The sequence below is a fragment of the Muntiacus reevesi genome, chromosome 18 (genome assembly GCF_963930625.1).
Source record: "Muntiacus reevesi chromosome 18, mMunRee1.1, whole genome shotgun sequence".
In the NCBI taxonomy this organism is placed as follows: Eukaryota; Metazoa; Chordata; class Mammalia; order Artiodactyla; family Cervidae; genus Muntiacus; species Muntiacus reevesi.
In genome coordinates this window covers 28072818-28093884 of record NC_089266.1, presented here as the reverse complement: position 1 = coordinate 28093884, position 21067 = coordinate 28072818, and the positions used below count along the sequence as shown (strand labels likewise).

The 21067-nt window shown below is 58.3% G+C and overlaps 2 protein-coding genes across 4 annotated transcripts in view; one reads left to right on the top strand and one right to left on the bottom strand.

Moving 5' to 3' along the window:
• Window position 1: 1 nt before the first annotated feature.
• The window catches only part of SLC5A10 (solute carrier family 5 member 10), a 54385-nt gene continuing 33319 nt past the window's right edge, over window positions 2-21067 (bottom strand). Inside the window, exons 10-15 of one of the 2 annotated variants that reach the window (XM_065910823.1) lie at window positions 6775-6882; window positions 4334-4484; window positions 955-1123; window positions 623-838; window positions 421-478; window positions 6-304 (exon numbers count right to left, since the gene is read on the bottom strand). In XM_065910823.1, coding sequence (XP_065766895.1) covers window positions 198-304; window positions 421-478; window positions 623-838; window positions 955-1123; window positions 4334-4484; window positions 6775-6882 — 809 coding nt within the window. In that variant the 3' untranslated portion in view covers window positions 6-197. Of the gene's footprint in view, window positions 305-420; window positions 479-622; window positions 839-954; window positions 1124-4333; window positions 4485-6774; window positions 6883-21067 lie in introns of both variants that reach the window. The other variant, XM_065910824.1, reaches the window with a different exon arrangement.
• Window positions 13628-21067, top strand: part of FAM83G (family with sequence similarity 83 member G) — a 29638-nt gene continuing 22198 nt past the window's right edge. The window contains exons 1-2 of one of the 2 annotated variants that reach the window (XM_065910821.1): window positions 13628-14705; window positions 15176-15774. In XM_065910821.1, the coding sequence (XP_065766893.1) occupies window positions 15268-15774 (507 nt within the window). In that variant the 5' untranslated portion in view covers window positions 13628-14705; window positions 15176-15267. Of the gene's footprint in view, window positions 14706-15161; window positions 15775-21067 lie in introns of those variants that run through there. The other variant, XM_065910822.1, reaches the window with a different exon arrangement.

Here is a 21067-nt window from a genome sequence, read left to right as displayed (position 1 = left end):
ATTTTCTTTCCAATTACAACTACTATTTTTAAAGTATCCGACATTCTTTTTTCCCATTTCCTCCCTAATTTTTCAGGGCTCCTACTTGGCTGGCTTGGCCAGTCCCTGGGCACTGGCCTGCCCTGTGGCCCAAGGCACGCCACCCTCCTCTGGGCCTTGGTGTTCTTGATGGGGAAAGGGGTGCTCTGGGGGCAGCGTCAGGCGAAGTAGGTGTAGAAGAAGATGTTGACGCTCATAAGGAGGATGGCGTTGACACCGCAGACGCGAGCCCAGAAGGCGTATCTCTGGGATGCTCGGCCATCACCTGGGGGTGGTTGGAGGAACGGGCAGATGAGGGCCACAGGGTCCCACTCAGTACCCTTGCCTACCGCTCTGCCATGGGTGGGAGCAAGAGGGAAGCCTAGGGTCACACACACATACCTGTTTTCACTCCCGAGGGCAGGTCCTGAGCCAGAGTCCACCAGGTCAGGCTCTGGATCTACAGGGAAGGGCAGGGGTGAGCCCAGACAGGGGTCAGTGATGGAAAGAGGGCAGGGACCAGGGTTAGATGGGGTTACAGGTCAAGACCTAGAAGATTCCTGAGTCAGAGAGGGTCAGAGGCCAGGGGTGAGGGCAGGCTCACCTGGACGCCCTGGGGGTGTGGCGTCAGCAGGCTCCCAGCTACCACCACAGCCCCGCTGAGCAGGAAGAGGGCCACGGCGAAGTGCAAGTAGTGGACACCAAGGAGGATGGGGGGTCGTGTGTCGGGGTGGCCACAGGACGGAGCTGGGTGCAAGAACTCCAGCACCAGCCTCGTGGCACCCACCGCCAGCCCTGCCATCAGGCCCCAGAAGGCTCCCTGGAGGAGAAGGCAGGGCCGCTGGGGCCTCAGGAGGAAGGCCAGGCCTCCCCCACTCAGCACCCAGGCAGCAGGGGAGATGAGCCCTGAAGCTGCCCGCTCTCCCCACATCCCACCTGCTCATTGGCCCGCCGCCAGAAGATGCCCAGGACGAAGACCGCAGTCACTGGTGGGGCCAGGGAGCTGGTCACCGACTGCATGTAGATGAAGAGCTGCCCGCCGTTGGAGCCCTGCAGGACGGGGATCCAGGCCACACTCACGCCGACGAGCACCACGATGACCAGCCTGCAGGCGGCAGGGGCCGGGCCATCCTCAAGACCCCCACCCCTCCCCCACCTCCCCCGGGTCACTGAGGCTGGCTTTCCATCTGTCCCCTGCTACCGGAGCTCCAGCCTCCTCCCTGGCCCCTGCTCCTCTCCTCCAGGGATGCGGCTGGCCTTGCCTTCTCCAGACTCTTCCATGGCTCCCTGCTGCCTGCAGGAACCGCCCCCGACTCAGCCTGCGTGCTCAGTCATTCCTGCAGTCTCCCCCTGGTCTCCTGTCCATCTTCAAGGCCCGACCCCGCCTCTCTGGGTTTGCTGCCATCTCCCACTCCTGGGGACAGCAGCCTCATCCTTTAGTTCACTGCTGCACCTCCTGGCACACAGTAGGCACTCAATACACATTCGTGAATGACCTGTTGCCCTCACATTCAGGCCAGACTGACCCCTTAGTGGTTCCTCAAACCCTCGCGGGCCTTTGAAGGAGTCAAGACCTCTGGTGGCACACCCCACCCTCTGCTGTGCATGGTTTGAAGCCCTTCCCCCTGCCCCCGTGTGGACACCTCCTCTCAGCTCCTGCCTGCCTCTGGCTGGTGTGATCCACCCTCCGCACCCCCACCCCCCAGCAGGGACGTGTTTCGCTCATTCCTCCACGAAACATTCATGAGCAGCCTGCCCGAGAGGATGGGGTGTTAGGGCTCAGTCTTGAAACGAGCGGACCTGGTTTCTGCCCTGCCCCCAGAGTGGGGTGTTCTGTCATTGTGTGCTCAGGGCTGGGCTGAGGGAGCCCAGAGAAAGCATCAATCCAGGAGGACTTCCAGGAAGAGGGGGACTTGCAGCACTGGGGGACAGAACTGGGGTGAGGTGTCCGTATGCTCCTCTCTGCTTAAAGGCCCCCTGCCTGTATCCTGGGTCACTTGGGTGTCCCTCACCCCCAAGGTGGGTGACGGGTGGGACCCTCTGGGACTCCAGAAAGGACAGCAAGAGGCTATGTGTGCAGCTGGGCGGGTCCTCCCCTTCCCAGCCTGAGGGAGAGGGTGGAGGAAGGAGGCACCCCCTTGATTAGGGCTAATTAACCCTCCGCCTGGCAGGCGGCGGGCACTGCCCTCTTCAAAGGCACAGGCAGGCTGCACCCCACCCTCCTTGCACAGGCCCCGCGTCCAACACCAGACTCAGCATCTCTTACAGGGCTGGGCCTCTGCAGCCAGCCTAAAGCGCAGGCCTGGCCCTCACCGACCTCTGGGGTTTGCTCTTCTGACTCAGCCCCCACCAGGCTGCCAGAGGGACCCCAAACCCAGGGGCTGTTCCTTCTGCCTGGAATGCCCTAATCAGCTCCTCCCCCAGCAAAACCTCCTCATCCTCCAAAGCACAGCTCGAGGCCCTCCTCCTCCAGGAAGTCTTCCTGCCCCCCTGCCCCACACCCCACTCTGCTGTCAGGATGACAGGCACACTCCATTGTCCCTGGGCTACAGCTGTGGCCACTTGAGGGGAGCCCCTCAAGGCCAGGTGTCTCTGAGATCTCTCTGGGTCCCAGGGAGGCCCAGAACAGAGGACTAACAGGAGTGGGTGCCGGGAGGACCAGGGAGTGGGACTCGAGACACCAGTCATGAAGTGACCACACCCCGAGGTCTGTGGTGGCTCCTCCAGCCCCCCACCTGAGGAGACCCATGGGGTCCCCAGCGTCCCCATGATGCCAGGCTCCTGGGGGACCCCAGTTGCCCTGCCCTGTGTCCTGTCTCTCCTTGGACTGGGGCTCCAGAGACCCAGAGCCTGCATGGTGGAAACACAGCTTGAGCGGTGCTGTTTTAGGCAGGAAGCAGGCTGGAGGTATTGGGGGTATGCTGGTGCTTCAAGAGGGCAGATGGCAGGGCCGAGCCCTGGGGCCCAGAGAGGGTGAGCAGCTGGGCCCACATCACACAGCTGTACACCCACAGGCAGGCTGGCAGAACCCAGGGTGGGCTTGCCTGAGTGGATGGGCGTGAAGGTAGGCCAAGGGTGCTGTGTGGGGAGTGGGCTGCATGGAGGGGAGACCAGCTCAGAACTTTGGCCAGGAGGCAGCAGGCAGGGGCTGTGGAGCCACCAAAGGGGCCCTGAGGCTGCCGTGTCCAGCCAGGGGGGGCGAGGCACACCCTGGGCGGTAGGAGGATGCCCAGTCCCGCATCCGGGAGGCTGGAGCTGGAGGGGCTCAGGGAGTCATCTGGCTGGGAAAGGTGGCCTGGGCGCTGACTCTGGGAGCAGAGGGAGGGGCTCCCTGCCCTGGAGGAGTCCCAGGCCACGCGGGAGCCCACACCTGCCGGCTGGCGTGTCCCAACACAGGCGGCTGTGCTGTGTCACGGGACAGCTGCCTGGAACTCAGGGGACCCCACCCTGAGGACGGGTGCCATGCGCTCTCAGCCGGAGGGGGCGCTGCTGGGTCAAGCCCAGCACCAGAGAGCGGGGTCCTCTGGGTGGGCAAAGTGGGGGTCGCTTGGCTCAGAGGGAGATAGGTGGGGCGGGACCCCTGAGAGGGCACCAGCTCCCCTTCACCAATCGCAGGGTCTCAGCCCGGGAGCTCCTGGGGATTTAGCCGAGCTTGGGGATGGAGGGTTGGGCCAGACACAGCTACACCCACAGGAGGGGTGTCAGAACAGCAGCGGGACCTACGAGGCCTGCCTGATCTATGGGAGCCTCTGGGCTCTAGATCCTACACGGGGCTTCCAGGGGAGGGGACTCAATCCTTGCCCGGGGGTATCAGGTGGGCTGCCAGGAGGAGGGGCACTTGAGCAGATTCTAGAAAGATTAGATGAGTCATGGAGGGATAAAGATGGGGCAAGCAGGGCTCAGAGGATGTGGGCAGAAGCTCGGTGGGGCCAGAGGGACAGCTACAGCCGGGGTGTGGCCACGCTCAAGTACTGGCTCCTGGCCTCTCTGCAGCAGCTGGGATACAACAGGGAACTAGGGGCTCGGACCCAGAAAGACATCTCTGGATGTTGGGGAGGGGGGCTTTCCTAGCAGACTCCCTCAGAGGTCCTGACAGGAGTAAGAGAGTTACCCAGGATGGGCATGGCCAGGGGCCCGATATGAAAGGTGGGGCGGTAGGTTCTGGCCTCTCCTCTCCTCTCCTCTCCTCTCCTTCCTGGCATCGTTCTATCTCCGACCAGCAAACTCCTACTCATCCCTCAATGCCCACCTCTGGGGGGTCCTCCCGGGTTGAGGGTGTGCTGGGGAAGCCCTCCTCCCCGCCCCTCCCCCATACCGTCCCACCAGTAGCAGCTCCCGCTCGCCTGCACGGGGCCGCAGCCGCTTCCAGATGTCCATGGTGAAGAGGGTGCTGCTGCTGTTGAAGATGGAGGTCAGCGAGGACATGAGCGCAGCCATCATCACAGCAACCATCAACCCCCGCAGACCTGGGGGAGGGGTACAGGCCGCTGTGACCTCCCTGGGCTCCTCCCGGGTCCTGATGACAAGGCCCCTCCAAGTGCCCGCAGGCAGAGGCCCAGAAGGGTGGGGGTGAAGGTGTTGGAGGTGGTGGGAGAAAGACCCTGACTTGGGAGGCTGGGGCTGATGGTGGGCTCCTACAGCTGCAGGCAACGCGTCTGTTCTCAGCCTCTCGTTTCTACAGAGCTTCCAGTTGACAGAGTGCTTCCACACCGACTTCATCTGCTGGATGAGGAGGTGGACGCTCAGAGAGGGGAAGAGAGTTGCCCAGGGAGGCACAGCAGGCCAGAGACAAAATCCAGGGGTGGTAAGGGAGTGACAAGGGACCCTCAGCCTGGAGCCCACATCCTGGGCAGGGCGCAGGGGCCCAGGGCCTAGGGTTTCTGCTACTTCTTGTGCATGGCCACAGGCAGGCTGAGGGCCCCTGTCTCATTGGCTCCAGGGGAGAGGAGATAAGGGCTGCCCAACTGGGGGATAAAAGCCCTTGAAAATGAATGAAGGGCCCGCATCGAGGTGGGCAAGGCCCTGCTGTGCAAGGCCTCCTGGGGGTCGTACGCTTGAAAGGGGCTGAGGGTACAGAGGACTCAGCGCTGTGTGACTTTAGGTTGGTTGGCTCCCTCTCTGGGCTCTGTCACAAGTCTGTCTCCAAAGTCTCTTGTGCTTTTTCTTCAAGTGTCTAAGCACCTCCTCCACCTCTGCAGATTCCCTGTCTGTCCTCCAGCCCCACCAACACCTACACACCCTTCCCTGACCCCAGGAAACACCACCTCCTCCGAGGGCTCAGCCTTGTAGATGCCACTGCTTGCCTGGCCCTGGTTCTGCATCTGACCTGCTGTGTCACTTCCAGATATCTCATAGCCCTCTCTGTTCACTAGGCTGGCTGGGATGGGGCCCAAAGCAAAGTGAGTTAAATCATGATTTCCCCCCAAACATTTCTCCAACCTCCTTCTCTTGCTCAGGGAGGTGGATTACCTTGGGGTTTATACTCCTCCTATTTCTCAGGCGGAGAGCTCATGACCTTGGAGCGGGATCTCTAGGGGTTGTGGTGAGCCCCTCAGAAGAGTACAGGCAGACGACGCCCCCAGGCGCGAGCCCACAGGGCAGCCAACCCCTGTGCCGGTCAGTTTCCCTGTGCTGTGTTTAATCCCACAACCACGCTGAGGGATGAGTAGGCATCATTATCCCCAATTTACAAACGAGGACACGAAGCTGCGAGCAGGGAAGAGGCTTGCCCTAAATATCTCTGCCAGCAAGTGGCAGAGCCCAGGCCTGGTCCAGGAGGGAGGGAGGGAGAGAGAAGCAGGGCGGGGTCCGAGCTCTCACGGTGGGACACTGAGAATCCGGAGGTGAAGCCAGCAGAGGACAGCCGTCTCCTCTGTTTGCTCCGGTGGGACCACACCCCTCGTCCTGTGTCCTGCTTTCACACCCTGTATCACACTGGCCGCGAATGTGGAAACGGCCAAAACATGCCCATGTTCTCTGGTCTGCAGGGTCTCGGGGAGGCAGAAGCTGTAGGCTCAAGGCAGGGCTGGGCCCCTCGGGCCCTGGCGGAGTCAGCAGTGGACTTAGGGGCCAGGAGACTGAGTCCTGTGTCTCAGCCACAAGCTACAAGCCTGGGACAAGTCACTTTCCTCTCATCTGTGTCTCAGTTTCCACATCTGTAAACACAGCTAAGAACTCTGCCTCATAACATATAGCAGAGGTCGTTTGTGAGTGGGCCTGACACCCAACAGGCCTGAAAGACGAGAGCGTGGCAGCCTTTCTTGGGGGCAGGGCCAGCACAGGCTAAGAGGATCCCCCAGCCCCAAGTTCAGACCCCAGCTTTGCAGTTTGCTTGTCACCTGATCTTGGTCAGGCCATCTTGGGTCCCAGCTTCCCCATCTGTAAAGCTGGGATGATAAGGGACTTCCCTGGAGTTCTGGCCTTCCACCGCAGGGGTTGCAGGTTCAATCCCTAGTTGGGGAACTAAGATCCCACGTGCCTTGCAGGGTTGCAAAAAATTTAAAAAAGACAAAACAAAACAAAGAGGGTATGATGATTAGAGCACCAGGGTTCCCGAGAAGCAGGTGCAGGTCAGTCCTGTGCGACCCCTGGGCATGGTGCTTGGTGCATGGTGGGCGCCCTATGTACTTTCTGATTCCTTTCCTCTCTTCCCCCAGGAGCAGAACATCCCACCCGGGTGTCACACAGGGTCACGCTGGATCCAGAGTGGCCTCCATCACCCCCAGGGCCCCTTGTCAGACCCAGCCAGGGCCTCACCTGTGGGCATCAGCTCCATGACCAGTTTGGGGTAGGCGATGTTGGAGCAGCCGATTTCAGCCCCGCAAGCCCTCAGGCACTCGGCTGGCACCACGCAGCCCACGTCATCTGCAAGAGAAGGATTCTCAGTGTCCCTGGCCTGCCCCCCACCCTGGGTTAGGGCAAGGAGCCTGACTGGTCCTGCTCTGTCACCACCTGCCATCAGCTGCTGCTTGGCCTGTTTCCCGGCCAGGGTGACAGACAAGGAGGGGGCCAGTCTTGGAGCAACTATTCTGTACCTGGACACCCTCTCTTTCTGCCTTCCTGTCCATCACCACGAGCCTGTCCATATCCACAATGCCAGCTCCCTATCCCCACGCGGGGCTGGGGCTCCCCTGCAGGGCTGCCCGCCTGAGCAGCGGTCAGCGGTCAGTCTACCATCTGCTGTCTCCCTCCCCCTACCTCCTGCCCCCAGCCCTTCTCCCCAGAGGAGCAGGTGAAAGCCCTCCCCTCTAACTGTCTCCAGCAGCTTCCAGAGGACTCTTCAAACAAGAAGGGAGAGTCCGCACAAGACTCTCCGGATGCCAGGCTCCTCTAGGCTGGTCTCCTGCACCCTCCTCTCACAGCATCTCAGCCTCCCCGCACCCAACCTCCCTCTTCCAGGCCTTCCCAGGGGCTGCTCAAAAGTCATCTCCTCTATCTGGGCCATAAGGATGGGACCAGGTTTCATTGCAGACACTCCCGTGGCGGAGACAGCGCCTACTGCGTGCCCTCTGAGTGGATGTCCAGGGCCTCATCCCAGACCCAGACTGAATCTGAAGTCTCTGTCTCCCTCCCAGCACCATCGGCCCTGACCCCTGGGTTTTCAGCAGCGGCGGGGGCAGGGAGGGGGGCAGAGGAAGGCAGAGAGTGACCTGTGCTCAGAGAGAACAGGGGACGGGCATGCAGCCGCTTGGCACAGAGGTCTGTTTGGGGTCAGAATGTTTCCACGTGTAGCATCGACGTTCCTGTCACCCAGAGCCCTCCTCATGGACCGAGCACTCCTGGGTTAAGATCCCTCCTTAGAAACCCAACCCACCGTGGAGGGTCCCTGGCCTCCCTTGAGCCAGTGGGACTGGAGTAGCATCACTCCGCACCCATGATCCTTAGCCCGTCTCCAGCCCAGCCTCTCCTGAATGCCAGGCTCCTAGAATATCTGCACCGCCGGCCTCCAGGCTGTCTGTCCTCCCTCCCCACTGCCAGTCCACCAGCCCCCAGCCCATGGGGGCTCCTCCCGTCACCTGCCCCCTCCACTGGGCTCCCTCTACCTGCTGCTCTCTTCTCATTGGCCCTCTTCCACCCTCTGCATCCTCATCCTTTCAAAGTCACGGCTTTGCTCTTGCCACTTCCTTCTCAGGAGCCCCCTCCCCAACCTGGAGCCCATGACTTCCTGGAAAAAAATTCCTTTCCACGACATTCAGACAGTCAACATTAGAGGCCCTGGACAGCCAGGCCCAGGCCCTGTCCTCCCAGCACCTGTGCCGGCCACCCTGACCTGCTTGTATTTTCTCACACACACCCAGCACCCTGACGCCTTTGTGCCTGGGCAGACGCGGTTGGGCTGCCTCCTCCCACTGCTCCTGCTCCGTCCCTACCCTTGTTTGCCTCCTGCTTCATGCCTGCTGCAAAGGACTTGCTCTCGGAGGCTTTCCATAACTGTCCCCCAACCCCTCCCAGGCAGAGCAACTTCCTCCCAAGGCCTCCTAAAGCCCAGGGTTGAATCACAATTATTTGTTTGCATATTTCACCTCCTCCACCAGACTGGGAGCTCCCCAAGGGCGGACACTGGCTTTGAATCACCTCTGCTCCCAGGTATCACCCAGTCCAGGGTTGGGCCCAGAGAAGATACTCTGTGAACATCTGTGAATGAATGAGTGAGTAAATAAGTGAATGACTGGAGGAAGGAGAAAGGCACAGAAGGCCAGGAGAAAAGGGAGAAAGGAGCCCATGAAGCCCTAGGGGGGAATTCAGGCACTGTTTGATCCAGCTGCCTTGCCCACAGCTGTGCAGATGTGAGAACTCAGGACCAGAAAGGGCATAAATTGTCTAGGACACATAGTCAGACCCAGGATACAGCCTGGGGTCCCCTGGAGGACCTCTGGGTCCAGGTGAGGGCAGGTGACTGGCCCCTCCCAACAGGTTCTGGGCTTGGACTGGCTGGCTCTGCACCTAGAGGACTCGGCCCTCGCGGAGGGACGGATAAAGAGTCACAGCCACATAATGGCTTGAAAAGCCAGAGTCGGGAGATTCTGCCCAGGTTTTTTCAGCCTGTTGCAGCCCATTGCAGGCTCCCGGAATGGGGCCCTGCCTCTGGGCACCTCAGGGTTTGTGCTGAGCAGCAGGAAAGAACCACCTCTCTTTTGTGACAGCAGCAGAGGTGTCGTCGCCACCTAAACACCAGCCCCCACTGGTGCCCACTCAGGACTGAGCAGCCCCAGGTCAAAGGTGGGGCCAGGGGCCTGGGTGAGAGGCTCTGGCCTTGTCTGGTGCTGGACTCTGCAGGCCTGCGGGGGTGTCCCCACTGGCTCCACCCTGACATCAGCACCCCCACCCAGTGGGGGCCCACACCAGAAGCCTGAGGGCTGCCGCCCTCCCTGTCCCCCACGTCCTCCCTCCCTTTGGCCAGGGACAAGTCCAGTCACTGGGCTTGGGGACCAGGGAGGCTGTACCACCTGCCCCCTGTAACCCACTCCCTGTGGGAGCTTCTAAGACCATCAGTCTGCCCACACTGCTTCCTGCTCACAGCCTCCTGTGGCCCCCATCGCCCGCAGGAACGACCATTGGGCTCTTAATGGGCACTACAGCCTCTTGCCCACGTGGCCACCCTAACTATCACCAAAATTTCACCCACAACTCCAGGCCTCTGTGTTTGCTGTTCCTTCTCCCTGGAACACCCTTCTGAAACCCAGGGAGCTCCTCCTGACTCCTCTCGGCTCTGAGGCATCACCCTCCACGCGCGCCTTCCTGCCTCTCCACAGACGATACCGCAGGAGCCCCTGGGGGAGCCTGGGCCCCAGGCGTGCACAGCATAAGCCCATGCGTGGCGGGTTGTGCCTGTGCTTGTTGACTGACTGAATGACTCTCTTCTAAGCTGGTCACTCGACACACCACCCCAGGGAGTAAACAGGGTGCTCCCCACTCCCAGGCCAGCCTGGCTCATCCCTGGGAGCCAGTCTAGACACTGATGTTGCAGGAGGAAGCGGGAGAAAAGAAAAGCACACAGACCTGCGTTTGGGTCCAGTTCTCCCAAACCCATACTGTGCGCATGCTCAGTCGGTTCAGTCATTCCCAACTCTTTGTGACTCCATGGACTGTAGCCCACCAGACTTTTCTCTCCATGCAATTATCTAGGCAAGAATACCGAAGTGGGTTGCCATGCCCTCCTCCAGGTGGTCTTCCTGACCCAGGGATCAAACCCATGTCTCTTACAGCTCTTGCATTGGCAGGCGGGTTCTTTACCACTGAGCCACCTGGGAAGCCTCCAGTACTGTGTGGTCCTGGGAAATTGTTCTCGGGCTGTTTCCTCCTCGGTAAAGCCCTTCTAGGGACATCCGCAGCCAATGACTCAACCTAAACTTCACACCTCACACAAATATTAACTCAAAATAGACCACAGATTTAAGTGTAAATTACCAAACTTCAAGGAAAAAAAAATAGGAGAATATCATCAGAACCTAGGGCAAAATGAAGTTTTTAGACTTAACATCAAAAGCATAATCCATAAAATGAAAAACTGACAAAATAGAGCTCAGCAAAACTAAAGCTTTGGGGATTTCCCTAGAGGTCCAATGATTAAGACTCTGAGTCCTCACTGCTGAGGGCCTGGGTTCAATCCCTAGTGTGGGAACTAAATTCCACAAACTCCACAGTGTGACCAAAAAACCCCAAACAAACAAACAAAATAAAATAAAAAAGAAGAAAAACAAACAAAAACACACTAAAGTTTTTGCTTTGTGTAAAACATCATCAGTGAAAAGGATGAAAAGAAAAGCTACAGAAACAAATTCAATAAAGTCACAGGAAACAAAATCCATTCTCAGAATCAGTTGTTTCTCTATGCTAAGTATGAACTGTCAGAAAGAGAAATTCAGAAAACAATCTTATTCTTTTTTAATGCTATTTACAACATATATATATATATATATAAAATACATATATATACATACACATATAAAAAGTTGCTATTCATTTATGTATTGTAAATATGCTGTTTACAATACATAAAAAGTTTACAATAGCATAAAAAAAATAAGATACCTAGGAATAAATTAAACCAAGGAGATGAAAGATCTGTACACTGAAAACTATAAGACACTGAAAGAAACTGAAGAAGACGCACCAAAAAATGAAAAGATATTCCATGCTCACAGATGAGAAGAATTAACAGTGTTAAACTATCCATACTACCCACAGTGATCCATAGATTCAATTCAATCCCTATCAAAATTCCAATGATATTTTTCACAAAGATATTAAAAACCATCCTAAAATATTTGGATGGAACCAATGAAAGACCCTGAGTAGCCAATGGGATTTTTAAGAAAGGAAAACAATGCTGGAGGCATCACAGGCCCTGATTTCAAACCAAATCATAAAGCTGTAGTAAACAAAACAGTGTGGTACTGGCACCAAACAGACACATAGATCCATGGAACAGAATAGAGACCAAAAGCAAAATGAAAGTGAAACTGTTAGTCACTCAGTCATGTCCAACTCTGTGACCCCATGGACCGCAGCCCACCAGGCTCCTCTGCCCATAGAATCTTCTAAGCAAGAATACTGGAGTGGGTAGTCATTCCCTTCTCCAGGGAATTTTCTTGACTCAGGGATTGAACCCAGGTCTCCAGATTTGCAGGCAGATCTTCTCACATACATGGTCAATTGATTTACAACAAAGGAGTCAAGGATATACAATGGGGAAAGGATAGTTTTTGCAATAAATAGTATTGGGAAAACCGGACAGTGACATGCAAAAGAATGAAACTGGACTCCTGTCTCACACCACATGCAGAAATAAATTTAAAGTGGCTTAAAGATTTGAATGAAGACCAGGTGCCATAAAACTCCTAGAAGAAAACATAGGTGGTAGCTCTTTGACATCAGTCTTGGCCATGACTTTTTGGATTTGACACCAAAAACAAAGGCAAAAAAAAGTGAAAAACAAAAATAAGTAAAACAACTGGGACTACATCAAACTGAAAAACTTTTGCACATCAAAGAACACAATCAACAAAATGAAAAGGTATCTTGAGGAGAAAATATTTGCAAATTGTGTATTTGATAAGGAGCTAATATCCAAAATTTGTAAAGAATTCATGCACTCAGTATCTAAGACTAAAACCCACAAACAAATCCCCCAAATTTGCTTTAAAGATGGGCAGAGGAACTAAACAGACAGGAAGCAAATGGCCAACAGGTATGTGTAAAGTACCTGTACAACATCACTAATCATCAGGGGAATGCAAATCAAAACCACAATAAGCTATCACCTCACACCTGCAAGAAGGGCTATTATAAAAACAGGAGAGACAACAAGAGCTGGCCAGGATGTGAAGAAAAGGAAACATTTGTACACTCTTGGTGGGAATGTAAAGTGGTGCAGCCACTATGGAAACAACATGGAGGTTCCTTAAAAAATTATAAACAGAACTACCGTATGATTCAACAGTCCCACAACTAGGTACGTATTTTAAGGAAACGAAATCACCACCTTGAAGAGACATTTGCACTCCTATTAATTGCAGCATTGTTTACAATAGCCAAGATATGGAAACAAGTTTAAGTGTCCTTCAATACTTTCGATGGATGGATAAAAATGTGACACTCATATAAATATATATGAAAATATCATTCAAGGACTTCCCTGGTGGCCCAGTGGCTAACACTCCACATTTCCAATGCAGGGGGTGTGGGTTCCATCCCTGATCAGGGAACTAGATCCCACGTGCTGCAACCAAGGTCCAGTACAATCAAATAAATAAATAAAATAAATACTGGAGAAGAATATATTATTCAGTCAGGAGAAGGAAAGACATCCTGCCATTTGTAACAATGTGGATGGACCTCAAGGGTTTTACTCTGAGTGAAACAAGCCAGATAGAGAAAGATAAATACCATATGATATCCCTTATATGTGGAGGCTAAGAATGCCAAACTCATAGAAATAAAGACTAGCCTACCATGGAGTACCAGTCAGCAACAGAAAGGAATGATCTACCGATATATGCTGACCAGAACGAATCCCTAGAGGAGAATGGATCAGTGGTGGCCAGAGTTAGGGTGGAGATAGTTTGACTGCAGGGGGACAGTACTCCAACTAGATTGTGACAGTGGTTACGCAACCCTACGTATGTGATGAGGTTGTACACACATGCACATAAACAAGCACATGTAAGCTGGTGAAATCTGAACCAGCTTTCTGGCTGTGGTTATTGCACTGTGGTTAGACAAGATGCCACCACTGAGGGAGACTGGGTGAAGAGTGCCTGCAAGCTCTCTGCTGGCTTTTCAACAGCTTCCTATGATTCTAAAATTGTGGGCAGGTAACTGGAGGGCTGGAGGCCCTTCAGCCCTGAGAGCCAGGACTCCCTTCATGAGCCCAGGGCCTCCAAGCAGGGGAAGAACAAAAGAAGATGCCAAGGCCCAGAGACAGTCTTGTCTGGGGTCCCCAGTGGCCATTAGCCAGGCTTCAGGGCTCCCAGTGCCGGGCTCACGGGGCGGGGGGGCGCCTCCCTCCCATATCTGACTGTGTGGGGTGGGGGTGGGGAGGTAGGTGTGTGTGCACCTACATGGGAGGTGCTGGGGGCACCTGAAGGGGCCCCATGTTCAGACACAATGTGAAGCCTCCAGGCCAGGGCAGAGGGCAGAACTCAGTGATGGGACCACAGAGACACTGGGCTGGGAGGCAGCATCACTGCTGAGGGCAGAAGAACCAGGGCAGATGGACTGACAGGCAGACGGGTGGTGGAGACAGTCCTGGGGCAGGTTTTCTAGGGCCCAGGCCTAGAGATGTCAACAGCCAACCCTCCGCAGCACAGAGCAGTGTCCCCAGGGCCCCAAGCCCAGGGGAGCACAAGCAGCCCATGCAAGGCTGGGAGGGAGTGGGAAGGCTGGGCCAGGTACCTGGCTGACTGGTTGCGGCACGCGACGGGGTGGGGGTTGTGGTTGGCGAGGTTTAATGGGCTTTGCTGTCCCCACGCTGGCAGCCTGCTTTCAGATGTGGTCCCCACACACCCCCCTCACTGGGGTCCCAAGCTCCAGGGACGCAGGGCAGATAGCTGGGCCTGACCCCAGCCCAGAGCTGCCCTCTCGGGCCCCCCTCGCCCCAGGGACTGGGGCGCGGCTCATCATTCAGGACCAGTCCTCGGGGGTGGGGGTGGGGGTGGGGTTGTTCTCAGCAGGGAGCCGGGGCTGGGACCTAGAACTGGGTGCCTGCCCTGTCCACACCAGGCTCTGGGAGGGCCCCTGAGGCTGAGTCAGAGCGGCCCCGTCCCTGCCTCGGAGGCTCCCAGCCCAGCAACCCAACTCTACTTCCACAGCGGGTGAGCATCTGTGCATGCTTTCTGTCCCACCTGGGAAACTGGACACGATTGGGTTGGACCAGGATTACCAGCAGTGTGGGTGCGTGGTGTGTCAAGGCTATCGCCTTGCTGTGTGTCCTCAGGAGAACACTGTCCCTCTCTGGGCTGCAATGGCCCAGAAGCGCTTGGATTTTGAGCGGTTCAGAATTCGACCACCTGGGGCTGGTGGCGGTGGAGGAGACGCGCGCACACCCGCCAGACGTCGGTCCGTCCGGGGTGGGGTGAATGTTTCCGGCCCCGCCCCCGGCCGCACGTGACCGCAGGTGGCGGCAGCGGGGTGGGCGGGGCCGCACTTAGTCACCGCCGCCAGCGCCCGCGCAGCCCGCGCGCCCGGTAAGCGAACCCCGGCCCGCGCCCCCGACCCCCGACTCTCGGCCCCCGGGAGACCCGTCCGCTCACGCGCCGCCCCGAACCTCCTCCGCGCAGACCCCTAGGGTTGCCGATCGCGGCGCTGGGAGCTTTGGGGGCCCCTTCCCACCCCGGAAGCCCTGGGGATGCGGGGCGCCGCCGAGCAGGGCCAGAGGTCGTCGGAGAGCAGACTCTGGACCCTCCTTCTTGGGAACTTCTGGGGAGTCCCTTGCCGGCCCTAGTTCCCCCCAGAAGTCGCCAAGACCTCTGGCAGCTACAAAAATCCCCCGGGAGGAGGGCCCCCGCCCCCGCCCCCGCCCCCGCCCCCCGCAGGTACCGGCACCCGGACGGGAGGCTTGCGCCCCCGCCCCCCGCCGGCCCCTCCTCCGCGCGGCAGCCCCTCCCCGGCCCCGCCTGCACTCTGACCCGACCCTGCCGGCCCGCCCCTCCTGCAGGTCCCGGGGCAGAGGAGCGGCGGCGGCCGGAGGCCCCAGAGCGCTCAGCGCCCAGCCGGAGACGGCCCGGAGCTGCGGAGCTCGCGGCCGCCATGGCCTTCTCGCAGGTGCAGTGCCTGGACGACAGCCACGTCAACTGGCGCTCCAGCGAAGCCAAGCCCGAGTTCTTCTACAGCGAGGAGCAGCGGTTGGCGCTCGAGGCGCTGGCGGCCCGCGGCCGCGACGCCTTCTACGAGGTGCTGAAGCGCGAGAACATCCGCGACTTCCTCTCAGAGCTGGAGCTGCGGCGCATCTTGGAGACCATCGAGGTGTACGACCCCGGCTCTGAGGACCCCCGCGCCGGCGCGCAGCCCCGCGGGCCGGAGGATGGTGAGGCGGCCAGCGCGGCCGGGGCCACCCCCACCGAGGCCGAACCGCTGCCCTCGCTGGAGTATTGGCCCCAGAAGTCGGACCGCTCCATCCCACAGCTAGACCTGGGCTGGCCTGACACCATCGCCTACCGCGGCGTGACCCGGGCCAGCGTCTACATGCAGCCCCCCATCGACGGGCAGGCCCACATCAAAGAGGTGGTGCGCAAGATGATCAGCCAGGCCCAGAAGGTGAGCCGGCTGGCCGGAGTCCCCGAAAGACGCAGCCGGGCAGGCCTGACCTGTCCCGGTGTCTCAGGCGCCCACACGCGCGCACTCAGCCCAGCCCGGGCTCTCGGCTGCCTGTTGGGCTGCCTCCCTCCTGCCTTCGCCCGGATTCTCGGTTTCTCTGCAGAGCGATAGGGCACCTGGGTCCCCTGGCCGCTGACAGCAGGTTGCCCCATCTCAAAGGATCTTTGTGCATCGTTGGGGGGTGTTTCTGACTTCCCCAGACTTGGCGAGCAGGTTCCCCAGAAGAAGGTGCTTGGACGGGGTGGGGCAGGAAGGATCACAGGGCTTTCACTCACTGTCCCCAGGGATGGCTCTGAGAAGCAGGAGGTTCCCGCGCACACGTGCCCCTGAGCCCTCTGGTGTTGCTTTTGTGGATGGTGGAGACAGTCTGGGGCCTGGGGTAGGCATAGAGACTGAGAAATAGCCTGAGTGGCCGAGGCTGGCCTGGAGATCCAAGTTCAACTATGCCTTTTTCCTTGCTGTGCTGGGTGACTGAGAGCAAGTAGCTCTCCCTCTCTGAGCCTCTTCGTGAGCTTTGCAGTGGCAGAACCTTCCCAGGGTAGGAGGTGGGGACTGGCGATGGTGTGTTCCTGGGGGTGGAAGCAGAGCAGGTCCCGGTGAGGGTTGTCAACCTGAATTGAAGGGACCTCAGGCGTTGTCTGGACCTCCCGCGGAGCGACCACTGCCGAGCTGTGCCTTGTCCCGCTGTGGCTATCCCTTCAGCTGACCCACTGACATAGCTTCTGAGAAGGGGTCTCTCCACTGGCAGCCAACCAGGCCCATCCTGGATAGCCGTGACCACAAGCAGGGCGTTCTCTTGCTTCCATGGTTTCAAGACACATTCTGAGATGACTGATAAAGCCTGCCTCGCGAGCAGTGTTGAGGATTCAGAAGCCAGCTCTGGACTCAGTAGAGAGGAGTGAGTGGTCAGCAGTGGCTGTTCTGGCCTTGGCCTGGCGGGGCAAGGTATTTCTAGCTGAGTCGAACCCTTTCACTATTCTGGGCCTGCTCAAAACCCAGACAGTGGCCTTGGGGATCATCCTGGCTGATAGGGCCCAGGGGAGCTCTTGGGCAGAGAGACCAGAAGTGGGTCAGGCACTGACAAGATGGCCATGGCTTAAGTTTCCAGAAAGGTGGAGTCCCTGTTTCCCGAGGGGGCTGGCAGGGTCGGATAGCCTGTGTTGGGAAACCTGGCTCTTGGCCTGATCCCAGGCAGCTTTGGGGCTTTGGGTTTCTGCTCTGTGAAATGGAGGTGGCGGGGATGAAAGCCATGAGGATGGAGTTGGATGTCAGAGTGAGGAAGAGGTGGGGTGGAGGGACCATCACAGTTTTCAGGCTGAATAACCTGCTATGGCAGAGGGGGGTGCTGCTGGCATGGGTGCCGGGCTTGAGGTCATGGAACCCAGTCCCCTAGGAGTGCCCGTTGGATCCCATTACCCAGCCTCCACCCCCTTTTTAAAAACGGAGAAATTGAGACCTTGGTAGAGGGGACTTGACCTGCTGTGCTGGGGCGCCTCTCCTCTCCACCAGAAGTAGGAAAGAGGTGGATCCCAGATCCCAGACTGCTCGGGAACAGCTGGAAAGTTTTATCTCCCCAAGATGGAAAGACAGACAGCCAGTTCCAGACAGGGGAGCCTGGCACCAGGCTGAGCACCAGGGCCTCCTCTCTCCTCTCTCATCTCTGTGTCTGGGGCTGAGACCTAGCCATCCCATGCAGCCCCATGCCCCCTGTAACTTCGTTTGTTCCCCACAAAACCCTCCAGGCTTATCAGCATCACCTGTGTAAAGGGACAGAGCCAGGAGAAAGTCCCGCCCAGGCCTGCACCCTGGTCTGTGTGGTCCCAGTCGGTGCTGTCCTGCAGCCCCCAACAGGTGGGCGTTGGCCCTGCTCTCATCCCTCCCAGGGTAGGGGCTCACTGACCATGCTCATACAGCATGGGCTCAACAGGAGGGGCCTCAGAGGCCAAGCGCCTCCTCTTTTGGCCAGGGACACCAAGACACAGAGGACGGGGGATTTGTTCACACCTGATGGGGACCCTTGCTCCTGCTTTCCAGCCCATGTCTTCCCTGCCATATCCACCCCAGGACCCGCGGCCAACATAGTGTGTCGGGGGTGGAGGGGATGGCCCTGATAACCAGAGCTGCTGTTTACCGGGTGCCAGGCACTTTATAGTCTCGTGTAGTGTTATCTGCTCCATTTTCCAGATGTAGTCACTGAGGCCCGGCAGGTTAGTCCTTGCCAAGGTCACCTGGCTAGCTCTCGGGTGGAGAGGTGGGAAAGGGACCAGACTGCTGTTGTCCTCAGACTCTAGACAGGTCCCCCGCCTGTCCTTCCCTGGCCTTGGAAGGACACAGTGACGGGCAGAGCAGGGAGGGGCCGCTCATCCAAGCTGCCTGGGACCCTCCCGGCTCTCTGCTCTGCCGCCTCCTGGCTCGCAGGGCAGGGCCGTGACGCCGGCGGGTGCTGACGGGTGCTGACAGGGCGCTTTGCCTGGCCCGCCCGCCTGGCCGCCAGGAGCCTGACCCGCCTTCTCTTTCCCCATGAATCACCTCTCTTTCCTTCACCCCCGAATCCTCCTCTTGCCCCCAGCTCCAGTGCAGGGAGAACGACCCCTCTCCCCATCTGGGATGGAGACCCTGTGGTCCAGCTGTCTGGCCAAAATGCTGGCCCCCTGCCCACCTGGGCCCCTGGGCTGGGGCTGGTGGCGCTGAGTCAGGACAGCCCAGCCCACCGCCTCCTCAGCCCAGACTGTCGTCAGCACAGTGGGCCGACCCCGGGGCAGGGAAGTGACACAGCATACACTCAGCCCGTCTAGCCGGGAGCGGCCGTGTTCCCATCAGGGCCAGCACTGTGTCCTCCCCTTTCCCCAAGAGATGAGCGTGGAACTAGTGGGCCACAGCACAGGAGCCACAAGTACTTGGTCAGGTCCCGGCTCTTCCTTCACCACCTGTGACCCGGCACAAGCCCTGGTCAAGCCATCTGTGACATGGGCAAGGCACTGGGGCCTTTTAAAGATCTCTCCCACTCTGCCCTCCTTTGGTACAAAGACTAGTGGGTCCAGGGTCTGACTCCACTGGCAGGTGACCCTGAGCAGGCCCCAGAGGTGGAGGGTCATCTGCCTGCCCTTCTCCCAGCCCCTGGGAGCCAGGGATTTATCTGGGGAAAAACCTGCCATGGGGTTCTAACTGCATACCAGAGGCCGGGCCTGTAGCTTCACGCCTGTAGCATCACGCCTGGGCGGCTGCAGCCTCTGCAAAACGGGTGAGGCCGGGCTGGGTCGGGCTGGGGCTGGGGAGGGCCCGCCTTGGCCAGCAACAGGGGAGATGCTCTAGCAGGTTGTTCACTCAGGGATGCCCCCCCCCCCCCCCACAGGACTTCTTCACCAGGGGCCCCGAGGGCAGGGCTGGATCATGTGTGGGTGAGGAATCTGGGGGAGGCACAAAAGAGAGTAAGGGGTGAAGCCTAGACCCGAAACCAGATCTCGTGCCCGCCAGGCCGGGGCCAGACCCAGAGATGTTAAGTTTCTTGCTTGGGGTCACACAGCAGGAAGGGATTGGAACCATGTTCCATGATACCCGAGTGACCCCACATCTTTTCTATCTGGCCCCTGCTTTCCCACGCTGCCATCCTGGCTCACAGCTTGGCTCCAGGAGAATAAAAGAGCTTAATGAGGCATTTATTAAATGCCAGCTGTACCCCAGGTGCTGAGCGGGCACTTTGCCTGCCTGGATCCTCCCAGCTCCACAGCATAGGTGTGGTCCCCTCTGTGCAGACGAGGGGCTCGCAGAGGGCAAATGACCTGTCACCCAGCCAACATTGGAGGAGCCCTCCTAGGACCTAGCTCTGGGGGCTCTAAGCCCCCTTTTCCCTGGATGAGCAGTGTCTTGGCTATTCTTTCTGAGCCCTGCCCCTCATGAGAGCCGTGGAGCCTCACTGCAGGCCCTCAGCCTGACTCAGGGCAGTAAAAGTATTTTCACGAGGCTCCTAGACTCTGGGTTCCTGCAAGAGCAGAAGTCTGCCCCAAAGCCTGGTGAACACAAAGTGACAGGGAGCCAAGGTCCCTGAGGACCAGGAAGGGACTCTCGCTGTCCCCAAACGAGGTGGTACCCTCACAGCTCTGACACCCTCAGAGGCCTCGGGGTGGCCCAGTTGGCTTCTTCCAGGGGCAGCACCAGCCAGCCTCACGCAGTGGGTCTGGGGAGCACTTCCCAGCCCAGAGCCCCAGGTGGGGAACCATCTGATAATATAATCCCAGGTGTTGGCTCCTGTTTTCTCCAAAGGTTCCTACCCAGCAGCATTTGTGTCTTAATTGAGGTTGAGGAGAGTGAGGAGCAACTCTGCCAGGAAGGAGGACTGGCACCTCTGGGCTGGGTGCACGCCAGGCTCCAGAGTGCCTGGGCAGGTCGGCCCATACCGGCCGACCCTGCCCTCCCTCCACGACCCTGGGAGCCAGCGCCTGTCATCACTCCCAGGTCACAGGTGATGACAGCTGAGGTTCAGAAGGACCAAGGCTTGCTGAAGCTCCACTAGGATTTTTGTTTTTCCTAGTTGTGGCATGTGAACTCTTAGTTGGGGCATGTGGCATGTGGGGATCCAGTTCTCTGACCAGGGATTGAGCCCAGGCACCCTGCACTGGGCGGGCTGAATCTTAGCCACTGAACCACCTGTTAAGTCCAACACACCAGGGCTGTGAATGGCAGGACTGAGCTTCTGGTCTTGGGGGTCCAGCAGGCTCGCCCTGCAGCCAAGGATCCTTCCCCTGGACCCTCAGACGTGGGCTGGGTCAGGCCTCTCAGAGGCCCCCTTGCTGAATGACCTTGGGCCTTAGGTTCTCTGTTTGTAAGATAGGGATTGGGCACTGGTCTTAATAAGGCAGTTATATCCATGAGGATGCTCAGTGCAGGGCTGGACTGCCCCCTACTGGGGCCACACCTCCCTCGTCCTGGCAGGCTCTGGCTGGTGGGCTGCACCAGCCTCCTTTGTGAGGTCCGAGTGATTCCCCTAGATTAATGCTACATGGGGCAGTGGGAAGACAGTCTTCGGCATCGGGGTACCCGTGCTTGAGCCCAGCTCTGCTGTCAGGCCACACTACCTGAGGTAACCGCTCCACCTCTCTGATCCTCTGTCCCTTCCTGCTCAGCGCCATGTGATGCCAGTACCTGGCCCAAAGGGGCTGTGAGATTTCCATGGGAAAAGCGTGGTGTCTGGCACGGATTCAGTAAATGCCAGGTCTCTTCCCTCAGCCCTGTCCTG